Source organism: Brassica napus, chromosome A10, assembly GCF_020379485.1.
Source record: "Brassica napus cultivar Da-Ae chromosome A10, Da-Ae, whole genome shotgun sequence".
Taxonomy (NCBI): domain Eukaryota; kingdom Viridiplantae; phylum Streptophyta; class Magnoliopsida; order Brassicales; family Brassicaceae; genus Brassica; species Brassica napus.
The window spans coordinates 14,201,429-14,217,561 of NC_063443.1; the positions used below are offsets into that span (position 1 = coordinate 14,201,429).

A 16,133-nucleotide genomic window follows, 5' to 3' on the forward strand; every position below is an offset into this window, starting at 1 on the left:
GCTTGTGTTATTCTCTCTCTTGATGATATATAACCTATCATTTCTTAGCTTATCTCATTACTGATTCATTTAATTTTTTTGTTCAATATAAAAGTTTCTGTTTGTTTTCACATTTCATGATGCTCCACCATATGAACTTTACATAAGTCTCACCCTTGTTAACCCACTGTTGTATATTTCGTATTTGAAACTCGGAACATTGTTTATGCTAATGAACCCAAACATATTGGGCCTTGATCTGAACCTATAAATATGAAGTACTGTAAATATAATTAAATATATTTAAGCCCAAAGAAATCAAAAAGCCCATTCATATTTCATCTGTTAAGTACACTAACTAAATCATTTTTTTTTCCTTGCATCCCAATTTGTTTTGATATGTTGCCGTCTTTTTATAAGATATATCATATGATCATTGGTAATTGGTAAATCAACTTGTCAATCAACAACTATTTATAATAGTGGGAATCCTATGCTCATTGTACGATGCAATTGATTGCTCTTTAGAAATAAAAATAGATGGCTTTTAATAATGGATTTTGAAATTTTATACAATTATTATCGTTAAAAAACTCAATGATAATTTTTTATGTAATTATTTATTTTTACATGTTTATTACGTGAATAATAGTAATACTCATTTGTCATTCATAGTAAATTGATGTGTTTACTGTTTAGAGCATTATAATGAACATTCTCAACAATGTAAAATCCAAACTTGATGGCTTCAAAAAGAGTCTCTAGTCACTTGATGGTAAACCACGACTTTCAGAATCCATTTCCAAACCACTACAACATTACAAAGCAAAAGCACAAGATATCTATCTACCAATAATAGTTTGCATCTCAGTGCAAAAAGCTTAATAACCTAACATTCCAATTGAAGAAGTGTGTACACACAACTACTAAAAAACGTTATCAAGTATAACTTTCCCCAGTTTGATCCAAAAAAAGTATAACTTATTAACTTTCCCAGCAAATTTTTAAAACTGACCCATTGGATGATGTTGTGCAATCACTCACATGATCCACTTGCTGTTCCTGTCTCTTTATGTGGTGGTGTCCTTTTCATACAAAGCCATCGAGGGGTTTTGTGCAATTACAGTCCTCAGATTCTCTGTGATCTCTCTTTTTGAAGTTAGAACATTTCGTACCAATCACTTTATCTAACTCCTATTTACTACACTGCTTCACATGCCCAAACATTTGTACCCAGTAACTTTTTTTTCTTTTTTTGTTCACATCCGCCGATGTCTTAATTTATTTTCCTGATAAATTGATTGTTTTGGTTCTAAAGTACTTTCTCTTTAATTGCCCGGTTAAGGAAAATTAAAATCTACCTATTACGAATTAGTATGTTGGTAAGTACTAAGTATGTAGAGAGAGGGGGTGTAATAATGAGGCGTGGGGTGTTGTGAAGTATGGAGAAAAGTGGCGCTCACTTGCTTGAAACTATTTTAGAATTTTTACCCAGAAATTATTAATTATTTTATAGTAGTATTATTGTAAGATATTTATCTGTGTAAATATTATTAGAGATTGACATTGGACCACTGATCACAAAGTGCGAGAGGAATAAATTTTTACGGAGGCAAAGCGAATGTGTAACAACATACCTTAGAAGTCAGTGAAGATGAATTCTTTGTCCAGGTAAAAATATTTTTGCTAGTTATACAATTCATGGGAATAATGTTAATAATCAAATATAGAGTTGGGTTCAAACTTAGGAATTAGCAATACACCTTCACTAATTTTTCTTCTTTTTGTTTAATAAAATCATTTTCTCTGCACACTATGTCACTACGGAATCCTACTGGTACTTAACTCATTAGTCTGATTGCAGATAAAGAAACTCATTAATCTGATTATTTATATTTTGAATGTTCGTCGTACGTTTTCAATATATTTTCAATTGAATTACCATCATCTGATTCTTTTTAGTTTGGTGTAATTGTTTGTAAATCTACACTAAGAGAATACCTGTATAATTCAAAGTTCTAGCCGCAACTTAGTTGATCATTTTCCGTATATTTCTTTGGCCAGTTTGTTAATGGTGTTACTTAGAAACTTATGTTTGTCATTTATCATATTTTGAAAATTAACCGCAGTGTTTTAGAGCTTTTTGTATGTAAAGGAAAGGAAAATAAAAATAAAAATAAAATGTATATACTCTATTTAGATATTAATATTCTGAAATAAAATAACGTAATATTTTCAGTAGAATTTTACATGATTTTAGGTGCAGGAACAGAATAATTGTTCTTTTACATGGGTACAGAACTACACGAATAGATAAGCTATCTATATACTCATAATGAATGGCTAGAGAGGCATAATTGGGGTGGGTATATATAATTAACAAAAATAACAATTATACAAAAAAAAATGCAAGATATTTGATGAGAATTGGTGAAGTGGAGCTGGAGCTGGAGCTCAGACCCGTCTTGTTTAGTTAGATAAATGTTATCCTATCTTTCACGACGTGGTGCTATCAGAAACATGTCTGGCGCTCGAATACAACAATTTCAATTCGTATACTTGTAACAAATATATAAAAAACAAATCAGAAGAAACAAGATAAATGAAAGGATTGGTATCGACCAAAATTCCACCACTTTGTTGAATCGATCGTATGCATTATAAGGACAAGTCTTTTCTGATAAGCTTCTTTTGGATCATATGATAATTGATCATCTTTGCACTATACATTAATTTACACACACCTATACATAACAGTGTATTTTATATAAAAAACAAATTATTAGTTGTAAAAGAAAAAAACTGTGGCGACATTATGGGTTGTCAAAATAATTAAATAAACATTATTTTTATCTACATGTTTTTTTTCTGAAAAAAGCTTATTTTTATCTACATGTTGACTCACTAAAATATCTCAGCGCCTCTCAATATTGCATATATTTATCGAAATTGCTTAGTATTTTAAGTTTTCCTTAAACCCGTGAGCCGCGACCCTCCTTCGTGTCATGTTGCTTGATTCCTTCAACTCTCTTATATATTACACATGTTTTTGTCGCTAGCACACCCCTTACAGATACATGCACACTTAAATTCGACGATTACGAATGCACGTTAATGAGTAAAAATGTAGTGTACATGTATCCAGAAATTGAAGTACAGTCTTTAATTAGTCCAGCTATGTTCACACTTCACAGTCATTTAGTTTGATTTTATACGAACAAATCGCTTGGATTTAGTAGTTTAGGAACACGTCAGAGATTTTGAATATCAACGTGAATTGAGACTTCTAAGAAGAAAAAAAACGTGAACTGAGACTGACATAACAAACTAAATAATAATACAAATTTATACAAGGAATATGGCATATTCACTCTTATTCCCTGCCATTTTTTTCTTGAACAATTTAATACAAGCCGTTAATTGTTGTGTGTTTTCGTTCCCGCTATTGATTTGATTTTGAACTATGTGAATTAAGGTTAAGCGAAAACGCGAAGATGCAAATATCACCCGACTTATAGAACAATTTAAAATCAATATTTTATGTGTGGAATCAGATAAAATAATACAGACAATAAAACTGATAATTGAAACAATTTAATAAAAGCGTTGGATTCCAATGTAAAATTCTAATTTTATTTTAAAAATTAAATAACTCCATAATAGAGTTGAATTTATTATAACCTTACTTTACAAACGGAACGAAGAATAAAATAATGAAACAAATAAAATAATCATTATATTTATAGAATAAATCTATATTTATTCTATTATAAAATAAAAATGGAATGAAATATAAACATTTCATATTCCAAATTCTATTTTGGAATAAATTATGGAGTTAGGTTAAAAATACCCTAAGCAATTCAAGAAGGTTTACTTTAGGTTAATAGTAGTACCGTAGAACTGTAAGGCAGCGTGTCCTTCAGTTATTGGTAGTCAAAGACTTTTAGTTTTAGGCTTTTAGCGTACTTGCTTAGTTATTTGTCAAAGTGATCTTTACTTTGCTTCGTATATCAGCTTCACGTGAGCCATTAAATTTCCTCTTTTTTCTCTCCAAAAGTCAACACGCTTATAACTTTTATAATGGGACTGTGACTGACGGTAAGGAGAAAAGCAATAAAACAATAATAGGAAAGGTAAAAGTAAAAGTTTTCCAAATATGATCAACAGAAGGGAAACAAATAACGGAGAGTCCAGGTTCTATTCCAATGCATAATTGATTTACGTTTGGTAGGTTTTTATATGAAAAAGCGTTTGTAAAAGCAAAAACATGGATTGACCATTTCGGTGGGTGGTTACAAATACAAGTAAATGCATAATTAAGGAATGTTTCACCTTTATTGCAACTAGAGATTTTTTCCGCGCTTCGCGCGGATTGTGTCTTATAAATTTATTTTATTTATAATATTATTTGTCAGTTTTTTCTTTTATATTAACTTCTTGTTTTTCTTTTAATTTAAATTTATATGTTTATAATTTTTCATTTTTCTTATCGTAAATGGAGAATTATATTTTTTATTGATGGTTTTTTGTATGTGACAATGACATAAACTTTTTGAAATTTCAAAATAATATTATATATAGTACGATTAACACATTAAAGAAGAGAAACATATTCAGATACATTTTACACAGGTTTTATATGCATTATTTTAAACATTATATATGTATATATTATAAGTTTGAAACATGTAAATGCTTTCTAAAACTAAATACTTGTTATGAGTTTACATAACTTATCGAAAGTTTTATCTATTTTTAAATTCAAATTACAGAAAAAAATATCAAAAAGTCAGTATAGATGGATTTTTTGGGCTTTTAAATCAACACTGAAAAATTACATGAATCAGATAACAACAGTTTTATAAACAACTGGATAAAATTTGACCGAGCCAAAGATTTTCACACAATATGTTCTTTCTTCTTCAAATTGCGAAGAGCCTATAAGCACAAGAAAAAAAAATCATAATTTTTGTTTTCACTTATATAACATTTTTTCTCCTTTACACACGGAGTTTATTACACTGCTATAAGCAATGGAGAACTCTATTCATATAAGATTCACATCTATGCATTTTGACAAAGAAGAATTTTAGCCATCTTTAGTTTCAGAATGGACCAACTTCAGTCATATACACTATATTTTCTCTATGATTCAAAACTTACAATTTTAATATATGTGCAGATTTCCATGTGAAAAGGCACGCACGCCATCTATCATTCAACCTATTACTTTATCCAAAGTAAACACTATAATCTTCGTTTGGTTAGCGCCACAAACTAATCTCTTTGGATCAGTTTACCAAAAAATATGGATACTAATGTCAGAAAAGAATATAAACACAATCAACAATAAATATTGGCACAAGACTATTTGGTTCAAGGAACATATTCCACGTAATGCATTTATATCATGGTTGGCTTTGCGGAGAAGACTGCCAACCAAGGATCGCTTGAGGCGTTGGGGGTTAAATGTCTCCGGAACGTGCGTCCTTTGTAATCTGGAAATAGAGACTCACCATCATCTCTTCTTTGAGTGCTCTTTCTCTCGCTTGATATGGGAGTCTTTTGCTGCTGAAGTTTGGATTTCTCCTCCGGCTGATCTACACTCTGTTGCAGCCTAGATCAATCAACCTCGCGTCAACGCAGATGCACATGCTACTCCAGTCATCAAGCTCTACTTTCAGTCAGCCATCTACCTGTTGTGGAAAGAGCGTAATGCTCGTGTGTTCACAGCTGTCTCCTCACCTTCATCAGTCATCCTTGCCTCTCTCGACCGTATGATGCGTGACTGTCTCCTCTCTTACCCGGCAAGTTCTTCTTTCTCCTCTTATCTACTTCTTTTTTATATTTCTTGTATAAGATCTCCTTAAGGCTTTTTTTACCTTGAGTTGTTGTTGGTTGTTTTTGTTTCCTTGCTGTAATAAATTGTTTAAAAACAACAGTGTAACTTTTCAGAAAATGATAATCTTAATATCTTACCAAAAAAAAAACAACAAATATTGACTTATTTATGTGAATATATATTTTATTTAAAATCATTATAGTGGACGAAGAAAGCACCAAAATTTTTACAACAAATTTTCTTAGATTCACCTCATCATACTCACCATTTTACCATTTTAATTACATAATTTTACATGAGCTTATTCACTCTTCCCAATTATTTTCTCTTTATTTATAACTACAATATAAAGTTATAAACTATATATATTATAAATTAATAATTTATTTACCTTTGAAGTTTAACGATTAAAAATAGAACATAATTCAATATAGATATATGATTCTATTAATAAATTAGCAGTTACAAATTTGAAATTTCTAGAAATATCAAAAGTTGTATGTTAATTAATTATTATTTTCTAAATGACATTTATTTTTAATTCTTTTTGGATGAGAATATTTTGGCTGAGGTGGATAGTCTCAAAAACCTTGAATTTAGTCCCTTTTATATAGTAGGATTTCTATCAACTAAGAAAACTCGAAAATGTTCCTAGACCGAACCTGAAATTAGCTTATACTAGTTTTATTTTAGATCGACGTTCCCTTGTTTTGTTAACCACAAAATTAACATATCAAATTCAAGACACTAGATTTTGGAACTTTCTCTTATTTCTTTTTTCAGTGAACTTTATACTGCTTAGTTTAAACTTTACATATATACATGAGACACTATATACACTAGAAGAGGTTTCGGAAAACATGTAATTATTCAGTATGTTAATACCACTCGCTTATGTTAAATCAATATCTGTGGGATATAAAATAAAACCCTCCTCTTTAGAATGCCTTCACAAAAAAAAAACTCCTCTTTAGATATTAATTTTTGAAGCAAAAAAGTTGAAAGCGCTTACTTTATTTTTCTGAGTGTTCTCGCTAGCTTGCTGTCAAACGATTCATCGTTCATGAGATCTTGATTTCCAAATAAGACAGATTTGACTTTTGTTGGTTTGTAATATTCACTCTTACATCATCGGAAACACAAGCAAGTCTCTTCATGTGCTCATTTCCTTCTCCATTAATCTCTTTTCGGGGTTCTCAATATCACACACTCTCTTTCTATTTCCTTCACATCCATCTCTGTATTTTAACATCTTCAAAAAACTTGTATAGAATGTTTATTTCGAACCAACATGTATTTTTATTATTATGTCAAAGATTATATAAAGAAGGTTAGACCGTTTATTCTATTTTTTACTATAAAATAGATTAATTCTATAATAGAGTTTAGTTTGCTCTAATTGTACTATATTTTAAAGTAAAAAATAGAGTAATGAACAAAAAAATATATTTTATATTTGGAGTAAACTTATTTTTCACTCTATTAGAGCATCTCCAAAAGACATTATATTTTGAAGTTTCTAAAACTCTATATTCGAAGTTTAAAAGTGTTTTTCTCCAAAATAAAAATTTAATTTCAAAACTATTTGTATTTTATCTTATGGTCCTTATATTTTTCATAATTATTTTAAATTCATATAAATTTTGTAAATAACTAAGCACATATATACAAATATTACAACAATTAACTAATAAAATGTTATATTAAAATACAAATTTTAAATAGAAATAACATAATTATTAAACTTCAAGAAAATAATCATATTATTCCATAAAACTATTTTCGTAATACATATATGATCAACTAGTATATCTCTAAGTAAAAAATAACTCTCTTTATTTTTAATTTGTAGATCACAAATTAAAAATTGTTGAAATCAAGTGATTTTAAACTTGTAAATACACTAGATCTGAACAAAAAAGTAAAAGAGGAAAATAAATATTGCTAAAAGACTTAACTTCTATCAATGATATTAAAACTCAGTGAATACATTCGATCTGATAAAAAATAATCGTACAAATTAAACATCAAAACAAAAACCATCTTCAGTTACACAAAATTTGTTTGGCCAATATTTTGGAGATTTTGGAGGTTCTGAATCAATTTTACATGACTACTAGTGTTGTAATATTTAAATTTGTGTAATAGTTATGTCTTCATGTAATTTTTGAAAAGATTTTTTGTTGCTAAGTTTCTTTTGTATTGTTGTTGTTTAAATCTAGTTTTAAAATATTTTAAATCTTATTTTAAAGTTGTGTTTAATTTTATGTGTAAAACTTAAATTTATAATAAAAATTGAAATTTTATGAGATATGAATTTTTTTAGAATTAGTACAATAAACGAAAAAATATTTAAGAATTATAAATATAATATGTAATTGTAGGGATCAAAATGTAATTAAAATATGAAACTTCAAATTTGAAGTTTTGAAAAGTGAAACTTCAATATAGAGTTTCACTCCTCAAAACTTCAAATTTGAAGTTTTTTTTTAGAGAGCCAAAAACTTTATATTTGAAGTTATAGAGTATATTTTAGAGATAGAGTAAAAAATAAAGTACCATTAAAATATTTTTTTTTATTTTAATAGTAAAAAATAGAATGAAGTTGGAAATGCTTTTAGGGAGCTTTTTTGAATCATCTTTCCCAACACATCACCGATACATATATATATGGTCGATACTGGATATTTGTTTGACAAATTTGTATGAGAAAATTTGGATGTTCTTCTATGTTAAAATACGGATTTGAATACTTAGATTTTGTGGATATCCGGATATCATCTCCAGTTTATATGACCCATATTGGAATATATGTTTACTCGTTTGGTCACATATTAAATTGGTGATCAACTTAGACTGGACTCCACGATAGTCAAATAAGCATAAGTTAAATTAACGAATAGGTGAATCGGCTAGTGCCCGCAATTCGAACGGTATGCAGGTTTCCATGGTACGGATAGGGAACATTTGCGTTAATTTATAAAGCTCCTTTGTTTTTTTCTCTCTCTCTGAAAGTAATTATGAAGCATACCAACTTTATAAATTATTTAGCAAAAAAAAAAACTTTTAAAAATTACGTGACCCTTGTAGTACTAAATTCTTAAAATTTTGTCTTTATTTATCCCGTATATGTGACATGACAACTATGGCAATTTAACGGCGTTAACCATCTCATAACTCATTCGTAACCGGCGAGCAAGCAGGGTGAGTGAAGGAACTCAGGTCCCACGCGTCTCCTCGAATGGCGAGCTTTCTCTCTGGCGCCATCTGGTCTGTGGGTTCTACAATCGGACGGCTGTGCTGCAGACGTTAAAACTCTCAATAATTCAATGTTGATGACTTGGCATTATATCACTGGACAGCTACTGAACACGAAAGTTATCTGACTAGCCAAGCTCGGAACAGAAGCTAACCTCTTTAGTTTCATTTACTCTAGTTATCAAAATTTTGGCAAAAACTATTAGTAATAAATATTTATAAAACAACTTTTTAAATAGGTTATGGTTATAATAAGAGAAGCTTCTTAAATTTGTAGATTTATAGGTGATTGTTGTAGTTCTTTTCTTTTTATAGCAACTATAATTTTTTATTCTAAGAGTGCAACAAGTGTATTTATCTCCTCAACAGCTTTAAAAATGACGGGGACATCTTACCAGCAGTTTATGTTGATGTTTTTACTCGAATTCAAATCCAAATAAATGCTTGAATTAAAAAAAACTTCAAACGCATATGTTTTTGTGAACACTGAAAATTAACCTTTTTGCTCGTAGTCTAAATGAAATGAAATTATGAAACTATATGAATTGACAAAAAGGTAAAGAAACTATGGGACCCAAAGTGAAAAGATGGGTTTATTTGTCAACACCGTAACGGGTTTGGGTTGGTAAAGTGTAAACGCAGTTTTGAGCCTTGCTGGTCTTCTCATTACACCGTTACTAGTTTGGTGATTCACCATGGGGATAACGCTAGAGCTGGAAAAACCAACAACCTATGAACAAGTGTCGGAATTTGAGCAGACTGTTCTGAGCCTTGCTTGTCTTCTCACTGCAACGTTACTCTGGTCCAAACAAAGAATTAATCTGATTTATGTGTGTAGTAACTGCCGCATACAAGAGTTTTAAATTAAACAAAAAAACCCTTAAAGAAATAAAAGGCAGAATACGTATGAAAGAAGCAAAATCTTGACGAATCCAAAACGCTTCTTTTATAAGTTTGTGTGTGATATATACATCGAAAACATTTAAAACAGAAAAGCATGAGAAGGAGAAGAAACGTGTGCTGAGTCTGTGACGCAAATCACTAATAACTGCCGCAAGCATCCATTTAATTTCACATATAGGTCCCACTCATCATCCATATCATCATCATCATCCTTGATCCACTTCATTCACAACAGTAACATCATCATAGTGATTATGATGACGATGATGATCATCTGTAGTTTTTCAATATACGCTTTAAGTTTTGAAGAGATTGAACCGGCCTAATCACACATTAGCAACCCAAAGACTAATCACCCTAACGTTTATCGCAAGCAAATTAAGCTCGTTCACATATGCCATAAAGTATCAATGAAATAAATAGATCAAGAAATATTAAGTTTATTACTTTTTTTTGGTCAGCGTTTTATTACTTCTTTTTCACTAAACAAGTAGTCTTGAAAAGCAGATGTTGTCATATCCTCACATTGAGCGTTTTTTATTGTTTTTCTTTTGTAAAAAATAAACTGATCTGTTTACTTTTAGTCTTTGTAATCTTTTTTTCCTTTTAGAAATCTATTCAAACCTGATAATAAAAGCGAAAGACTAAAGCTAAAACCAAATGGACAAAATGATCTAAAATAATAGTGGGTGGGACAATTCCAATTCCATTTCTCCATTATTTTGGCCCAATTTGAAAAAGAAAATAAACAAACATTAATTGTAAAAAAAAATATAAAAGAGTTTAGTGAATTAAAGGTGTCAATATCACTAAATACCCACATATTTTAATTTCAGAAAGGGTTTGGTATCTAGTATCTACCAAACTTGTTCAACGCATTTGAGTATATTCTTTTTACGACTAACTAATCATATGAGTAAAGAACTTTGCATAATAGAAAACACATTCCATATTTATTAATTTCTGAAACACATAAACAACTATGAACACCAGGGTCTCATTAAGAAAGCAAGAACCCAGAGAAAAAAAAACAAGAACTGCAATGTAAAATATTTGTTTGATTTTATATTATCATACTATATATATTACTTAAGAACTATCACAAATTAGAAATAAATCCTAATATAACTTAGGATTCGATCCGTTGGAGTAAAAAAAAGAAGGATTCTAACAACCCCAAATAATTAAGAAAAACCCCATTTCCATGTATAATCACAGACGAGAAGGATACACAAACCATGGAAGCTTTGTTTTTTTGTTTGCTCACATAATATTGCAGCTTGATGTGTTCTCATCATTGAAATAATTAGAATACTGATCACCACCATGAGGCGGATAAGGGTATGGATACGGGTACGGGTAAGGATGTTGTTGGTGCGGTTGAGGTGGCAAATAGTTGACCTCGGGTGGTGGCCGAGCGTACATCATCGGTTGGAACCGCTCGTTGCCCATGGCTCGTTGCTGGTTCATAACCGCTGCTAAGTATTGTTGCTGTTGTTGTTGCTGCTGCTGTTGTAAGTAGGGATTTCCCGGCATTGAGTCTTGGCCGCCTCCCGAACCAGCATGGCCTTGGAAATATCCTGGCGGGGCTCCTGCAGCTGAGCCACCACCGCCACCTCCTGGACCCATCGCAGGTAATCCTTGAACCGCTTGCATATTATTACCCATTGGACCAGGACCACCACCCATTGATGGTAGACTACCCATTGGCCCACCCATTGGCATATTCATGGTCTGAGGTCCGCCATTGCCACCTCCCAATGGACGGAAACCTGGCGGGAGTCCTCCACCCATGGGTCCTCCTCCGCCTCCGCCACCACCACCACCACCAGCACCACCCTTTTTGCCTCCGTTGGGACCACCTATCATCTGGCCTCCTCCTTTATTATTACCGTTAGGACCTCCACCACCTCCGCCATTTTTTACATCTAATGGAGGACCACCACCGTTTTTACCGCCGTTCTTTCCTCCGCCTTGATTTGGATTCCCCACATTACCGCCACCACCTCCACCGGGGGGACCTCCCTTCATACCACCATTACCTCCGCCGCCGCCAGGCATTTGAACAGGAAAAGGAACACCACCGGGGCCTCCTTTACCCACAATTTTGCCACCGGCGGGTCCAGGACCACCACCGCCGTTATTCTGAGCGTTGGGCATCATCATCATGTTAGGCATCATCATGTTACCTCCACCACCACCCATCATAGGCTTCATCTTGTTAGGCGGAGGGTGGTCGTCAAACTCGTCATCGTCCAACTCATCATCATCGTCGAACTCATCATCATCAAACTCGTCATCATCACTGAAATCGTCGTCATCATCTTCAGGAACATCAAACTTCACAGCCTTCTGATTAGGATTCTGAGGGTTCTTGTTCATGGGAACAGAGCCAGGTCCCGGACCCTTTAACTGAGGTGGAGGAAGCTTCAGATCTTGAAACGCTTTCATCTGCTGAAGCTGTTGAAGCTGCTGAAGTTGCTGAGGATTCAGCTGCTGCATCTGTTGTGGAGTTAACTGTGGAAGAATCATCTTCGGCGGCCCACCTCCGCCTCCTCCACCACCGCCACCTCCCTTCTGGCCTTTGTTATTGTTTCCACCGCCGCCACCGCCACCACCTTTGCCGCCGTGGTCAATCTGCATGCCTTTGAGCTGATTAGCCAAGTTGGGTTGGTTCTGATTGGTGTTATTTGCCTTTGGAGCTCCCCAGATTTCGGCATGTTTACCAGATTTCAAGAGCTTCTTGATCAGGACCGAAGGGTCTACGTTTCCAGATACTGTCACTTTCCCTTGCTCTGCGTCTATCTTTGTCGTGAAAACACCTGTTTCAGGTCCGAAAACAACATAGCGTAAGTCAATTGAAGTCTTTAGTCAAATCAGAATTAAAAGTGAAAATTTTCGTAAGTCAAAATGTAGAAGGTGATATTTTGGAAGATCTTTGTTTTTTAGCTTCTCTACCTTCAATCTTCTGCAAGATTTTTTTCACTTTCTGCTTACAACCATCACAGTGAATATTCACTTTAAGAACACAAGTCTACACAAGAAAACATCACAACAACAGAGTAAGCTCTCATATTAAATATTAGAATAATACCATCGAAACAGGAAGATATAAATGTGGTGAGCAAACAAACCTGTATCTTCATAAACTCTTCTTTACTCATTTTTCTAATTTTAATTGAAATATTCTATCTCGCTAGATCTGAGAAAAACTCCTCTGGTTCTTGAAAGTTAGATGTGCACAATCAAGAACGTAGAACAATGTAAAGGAGAATTAAAACGATTATGAATTACATATAGTAATAGAGAGAGGGAGAGGTAGTAATAATGAGGCGTGGGGTGTAGTGAAGTATGGAGAAAAGTGGGGCCTACTCACTTCTAAATCCACCGTACATTAGAAAGATTCCCATATTAGATACATGGGTCCCGCTACGTTTCCAGTAACTGACGATCCTCGCCGTTGATTATTATTTTCCCATATCGAGTGTTTTTTTTAGTCTGCGTTGCACCGAAGTATTACTACTACTCATCGGCTCGACCCAGCTCGGCTCTTCGAACCGGTTTGATTTTCCGGTACACTTATAGGTATTTTTCTCTGGTACTTGTAGGCTTTAACTTCCCTTTTGACCGCTCACCTACATCATGCAGATAGGATGATTTCTTTGTTATTCGCTCTTTTTGACAGACGTAACAAGCAAATCAAGACGTTGTGCCCTGTATCATGTTTGGGCTTCTGCTGCCCCTGTGTGGGTTTAAGGTTCTGGAAACGTCATGTTGTTTGCCGGCATAGTTAATCACGGACATATCTTCGTCCGTTGGTCTTGTGTGGATCTATTTTATCTATAACAAAATTAGTTGGGAAAAAAAAAAAACAAGCAAATCAAGAATCTGTTGATTTATTCATCAGTTTAATAAAAAAAAGGAAAAATTGAAGTTAGAATATTGTTACGACTTTCCCATTATTTATTGTTTCTTTTTGAAGCTACATAGATCTTGCATTAGTTATGAAACACTTAGACGATCGGTTGCAGTATGCTTTCGATATATGAGACATTGTATTGATAGCCATCACAAGACCAAACGGCGCATGCATTATGTCATCTCAAACAGTAGTCTTAGTATGGCCAAAACGAACTCATCTCTGTATGCAAATGAACGTTATCTGGAACAAAGATTTTCAGGTTTTTCTGAAGATGTTGCATCTAGAATTCTCTTCGTAGGCTGTGGATGATGTGACTGTGACCTGCCATGCACGTTTTGAATGTCGCGGTTAACAGGTTGATCGACCTTCTTCTGAAAATGATAATGTTTGTGATGTTCATTTGTCATTAGTTGGTTTATAATTGGAAAAGTATCCTTATAAAAAATAAAACAATGCAAATTTAAAACTAGCGACGAGTGTGAGTGACACGAGCTATATAGAGATTGACACTGGACCACTGATCATAGTTTGTGAGTGAAATTAAATTTTAGTTTTTACCAAGGCAAAGCGAATGTGGTGTAACAATATACCTTAGAAGTCAGTGAAGAATTATTCTTTGTCCAAGTAAAAAAACAATTAGCCTTTTCAATTCAAGGGAATAATGTTATTAATCAAATACAGAGTTGGGTTCAAACTTGGGAATCAGCAAACAAATATTAGAAAATAATCAGGCATCGGACCATAATTAAAGGGTTTTGTCGGTCATGTTTTAGACCAACCCATCTCTTTTGTAGGGCTAAGTAACAATTAATACGTTCCCAGCCATCCAACATATATTTATAGTGTTATTATGTCGATAATTTAATATACTGGGTGTAAGTATTTATATAGTAGTACTAAGCAACTTGTTCAACCAGTAAATTCTAGTGACAATGAGAAAGGACTTCAGTGTTCAGAAAACAAACTTTGCAAATCGCAACAAGCATATGTCCAAACACATGACATTAAATTGCGTAATTTTGTTTTAACTTTCGCCAGTCAATAAGTCGATGGGAAGAGGAAAATGCTAGCCGTTGAGATTGAAGAAAGGATAGCCGGAAGCAGCAAGTGTATTGGACATTGCCATGTGAGCATCACTGACACTAGACCGTGTTGGGTCTTGAGCCATCTCTACTTCGAACTCCTCACTTTGACTCTTACAAGTCTTACTCTTCTTTTAACTCACTTTATCATTTAATTAATTTAAACACCTTCACTAATTTCTTCTTCTTTTCTAAATAAAATAATTGTTACCACCCTCCCTACGAGCCTAACCCGTATTAACTCATTAATCTGATTATATTATACCATCTCTATATTTATAATGTCCGTAGTACGTTTTTTATATTCTTACAGTTGAATTACCATCATGTGATTTTTTTAGTTTGGTCTTTTTAAATTCACACAAAGGACAATATTTAATTTAAGTCTTGACCAAAACTTTAGTTGACCATTTTCACTATTTATTTGGCCAATTTGTTTAATGGTGCTATTAATAAAATACTGTTTGTCATTTATCACATTTAAAAATTAATCACTGTATTTAGAGGGTTCTCGTGTGTGTAAAGGAAAAATAAAATAAATCATATACTTTATGAGTAAAGGCAAAACAAAAATAAATCATAAGTAAACTACTTTATTACAAATATATATTCTTGTATAAAATGCATCGGTAGTTGTAAAAGTAAATTAACATATAATCTTGCCTTCTTGGTATATAACAGAAAATAAATCAATATTTAGAATAAATACAAGACCATAATATATTCAATAGATTTCTCTGATTTTTTTTTTTGAAAAATATTTCCTCTGATTTTACGTGCAGGCAAAGAATAACTGTTAAATTTCCTTTTAGACATAATAATAGATTTTATTTTATTTTGGTACAGAACTACACAAATAATAAGATATATGTATTTCATAATGAATGGCTAATAAATAGGCAGAGATTAGGGTGAGTACATGATATCATAAAACAAAAAAATGCAAGATATTTGATGGGAGTTGGGTGAAGTGAGTTCTGAGCTGTTTTGTTTAGTTTTTATTTTTATTTTATATAAATGTTATCCTATCTTTCACGTGGTGCTATCAGAAACATGTCTGGCGCTCAAGAATGGCAATTTCAATTCGTATACTTGTAACAAAATATAGTTAACAAAAAAACAAAATATATGAAAAAGAAAACAG

At 32.6% G+C, this 16,133-nt stretch overlaps 2 protein-coding genes and 1 non-coding gene across 3 annotated transcripts in view; all 3 read right to left on the minus strand.

Annotated features, from left to right (window-relative positions):
- Window positions 1–2, minus strand: part of TRNAG-GCC — a 71-nt gene extending 69 nt beyond the window's left edge. The window contains exon 1 of the tRNA in view: window positions 1–2. This exon is cut by the window's left edge and continues 69 nt beyond it. This is a non-coding gene — a tRNA (tRNA-Gly).
- Window positions 1–3,707, minus strand: part of LOC106357258 (probable aspartic proteinase GIP2) — a 6,536-nt gene extending 2,829 nt beyond the window's left edge. The window contains exon 1 of the mRNA XM_013796934.3: window positions 1–3,707. This exon is cut by the window's left edge and continues 557 nt beyond it. The gene's annotated coding sequence lies outside the window, so the exon portion shown is untranslated.
- Window positions 3,708–10,916: 7,209 nt separating this feature from the next.
- LOC106354356 (heavy metal-associated isoprenylated plant protein 33-like) lies at window positions 10,917–13,342 on the minus strand. The gene is made up of 3 exons (XM_013794274.3): window positions 13,120–13,342; window positions 12,944–13,019; window positions 10,917–12,807 (listed from the first exon to the last, which is right to left on the minus strand). Exons 1-3 carry the CDS (start codon window positions 13,147–13,149, stop codon window positions 11,249–11,251), a joined length of 1,665 nt encoding a protein of 554 aa, XP_013649728.2. The 5' UTR covers window positions 13,150–13,342; the 3' UTR covers window positions 10,917–11,248.
- Between the last annotated feature and the right edge of the window lie 2,791 nt (window positions 13,343–16,133).

What these genes read in the sequence shown, in the direction of transcription:
- LOC106354356 (XM_013794274.3), bottom strand. Translation starts at nt 13,149, where the DNA reads ATGAGTAAAGAAGAGTTTATGAAGATACAG. An exon ending in AAGAGTTTATGAAGATACAG is followed by an intron (nt 13,020 to 13,119) that starts GTTTGTTTGCTC and finishes TTTCTTGTGTAG; the next exon opens with ACTTGTGTTCTTAAAGTGAA. An exon ending in AATCTTGCAGAAGATTGAAG is followed by an intron (nt 12,808 to 12,943) that starts GTAGAGAAGCTA and finishes GACCTGAAACAG; the next exon opens with GTGTTTTCACGACAAAGATA.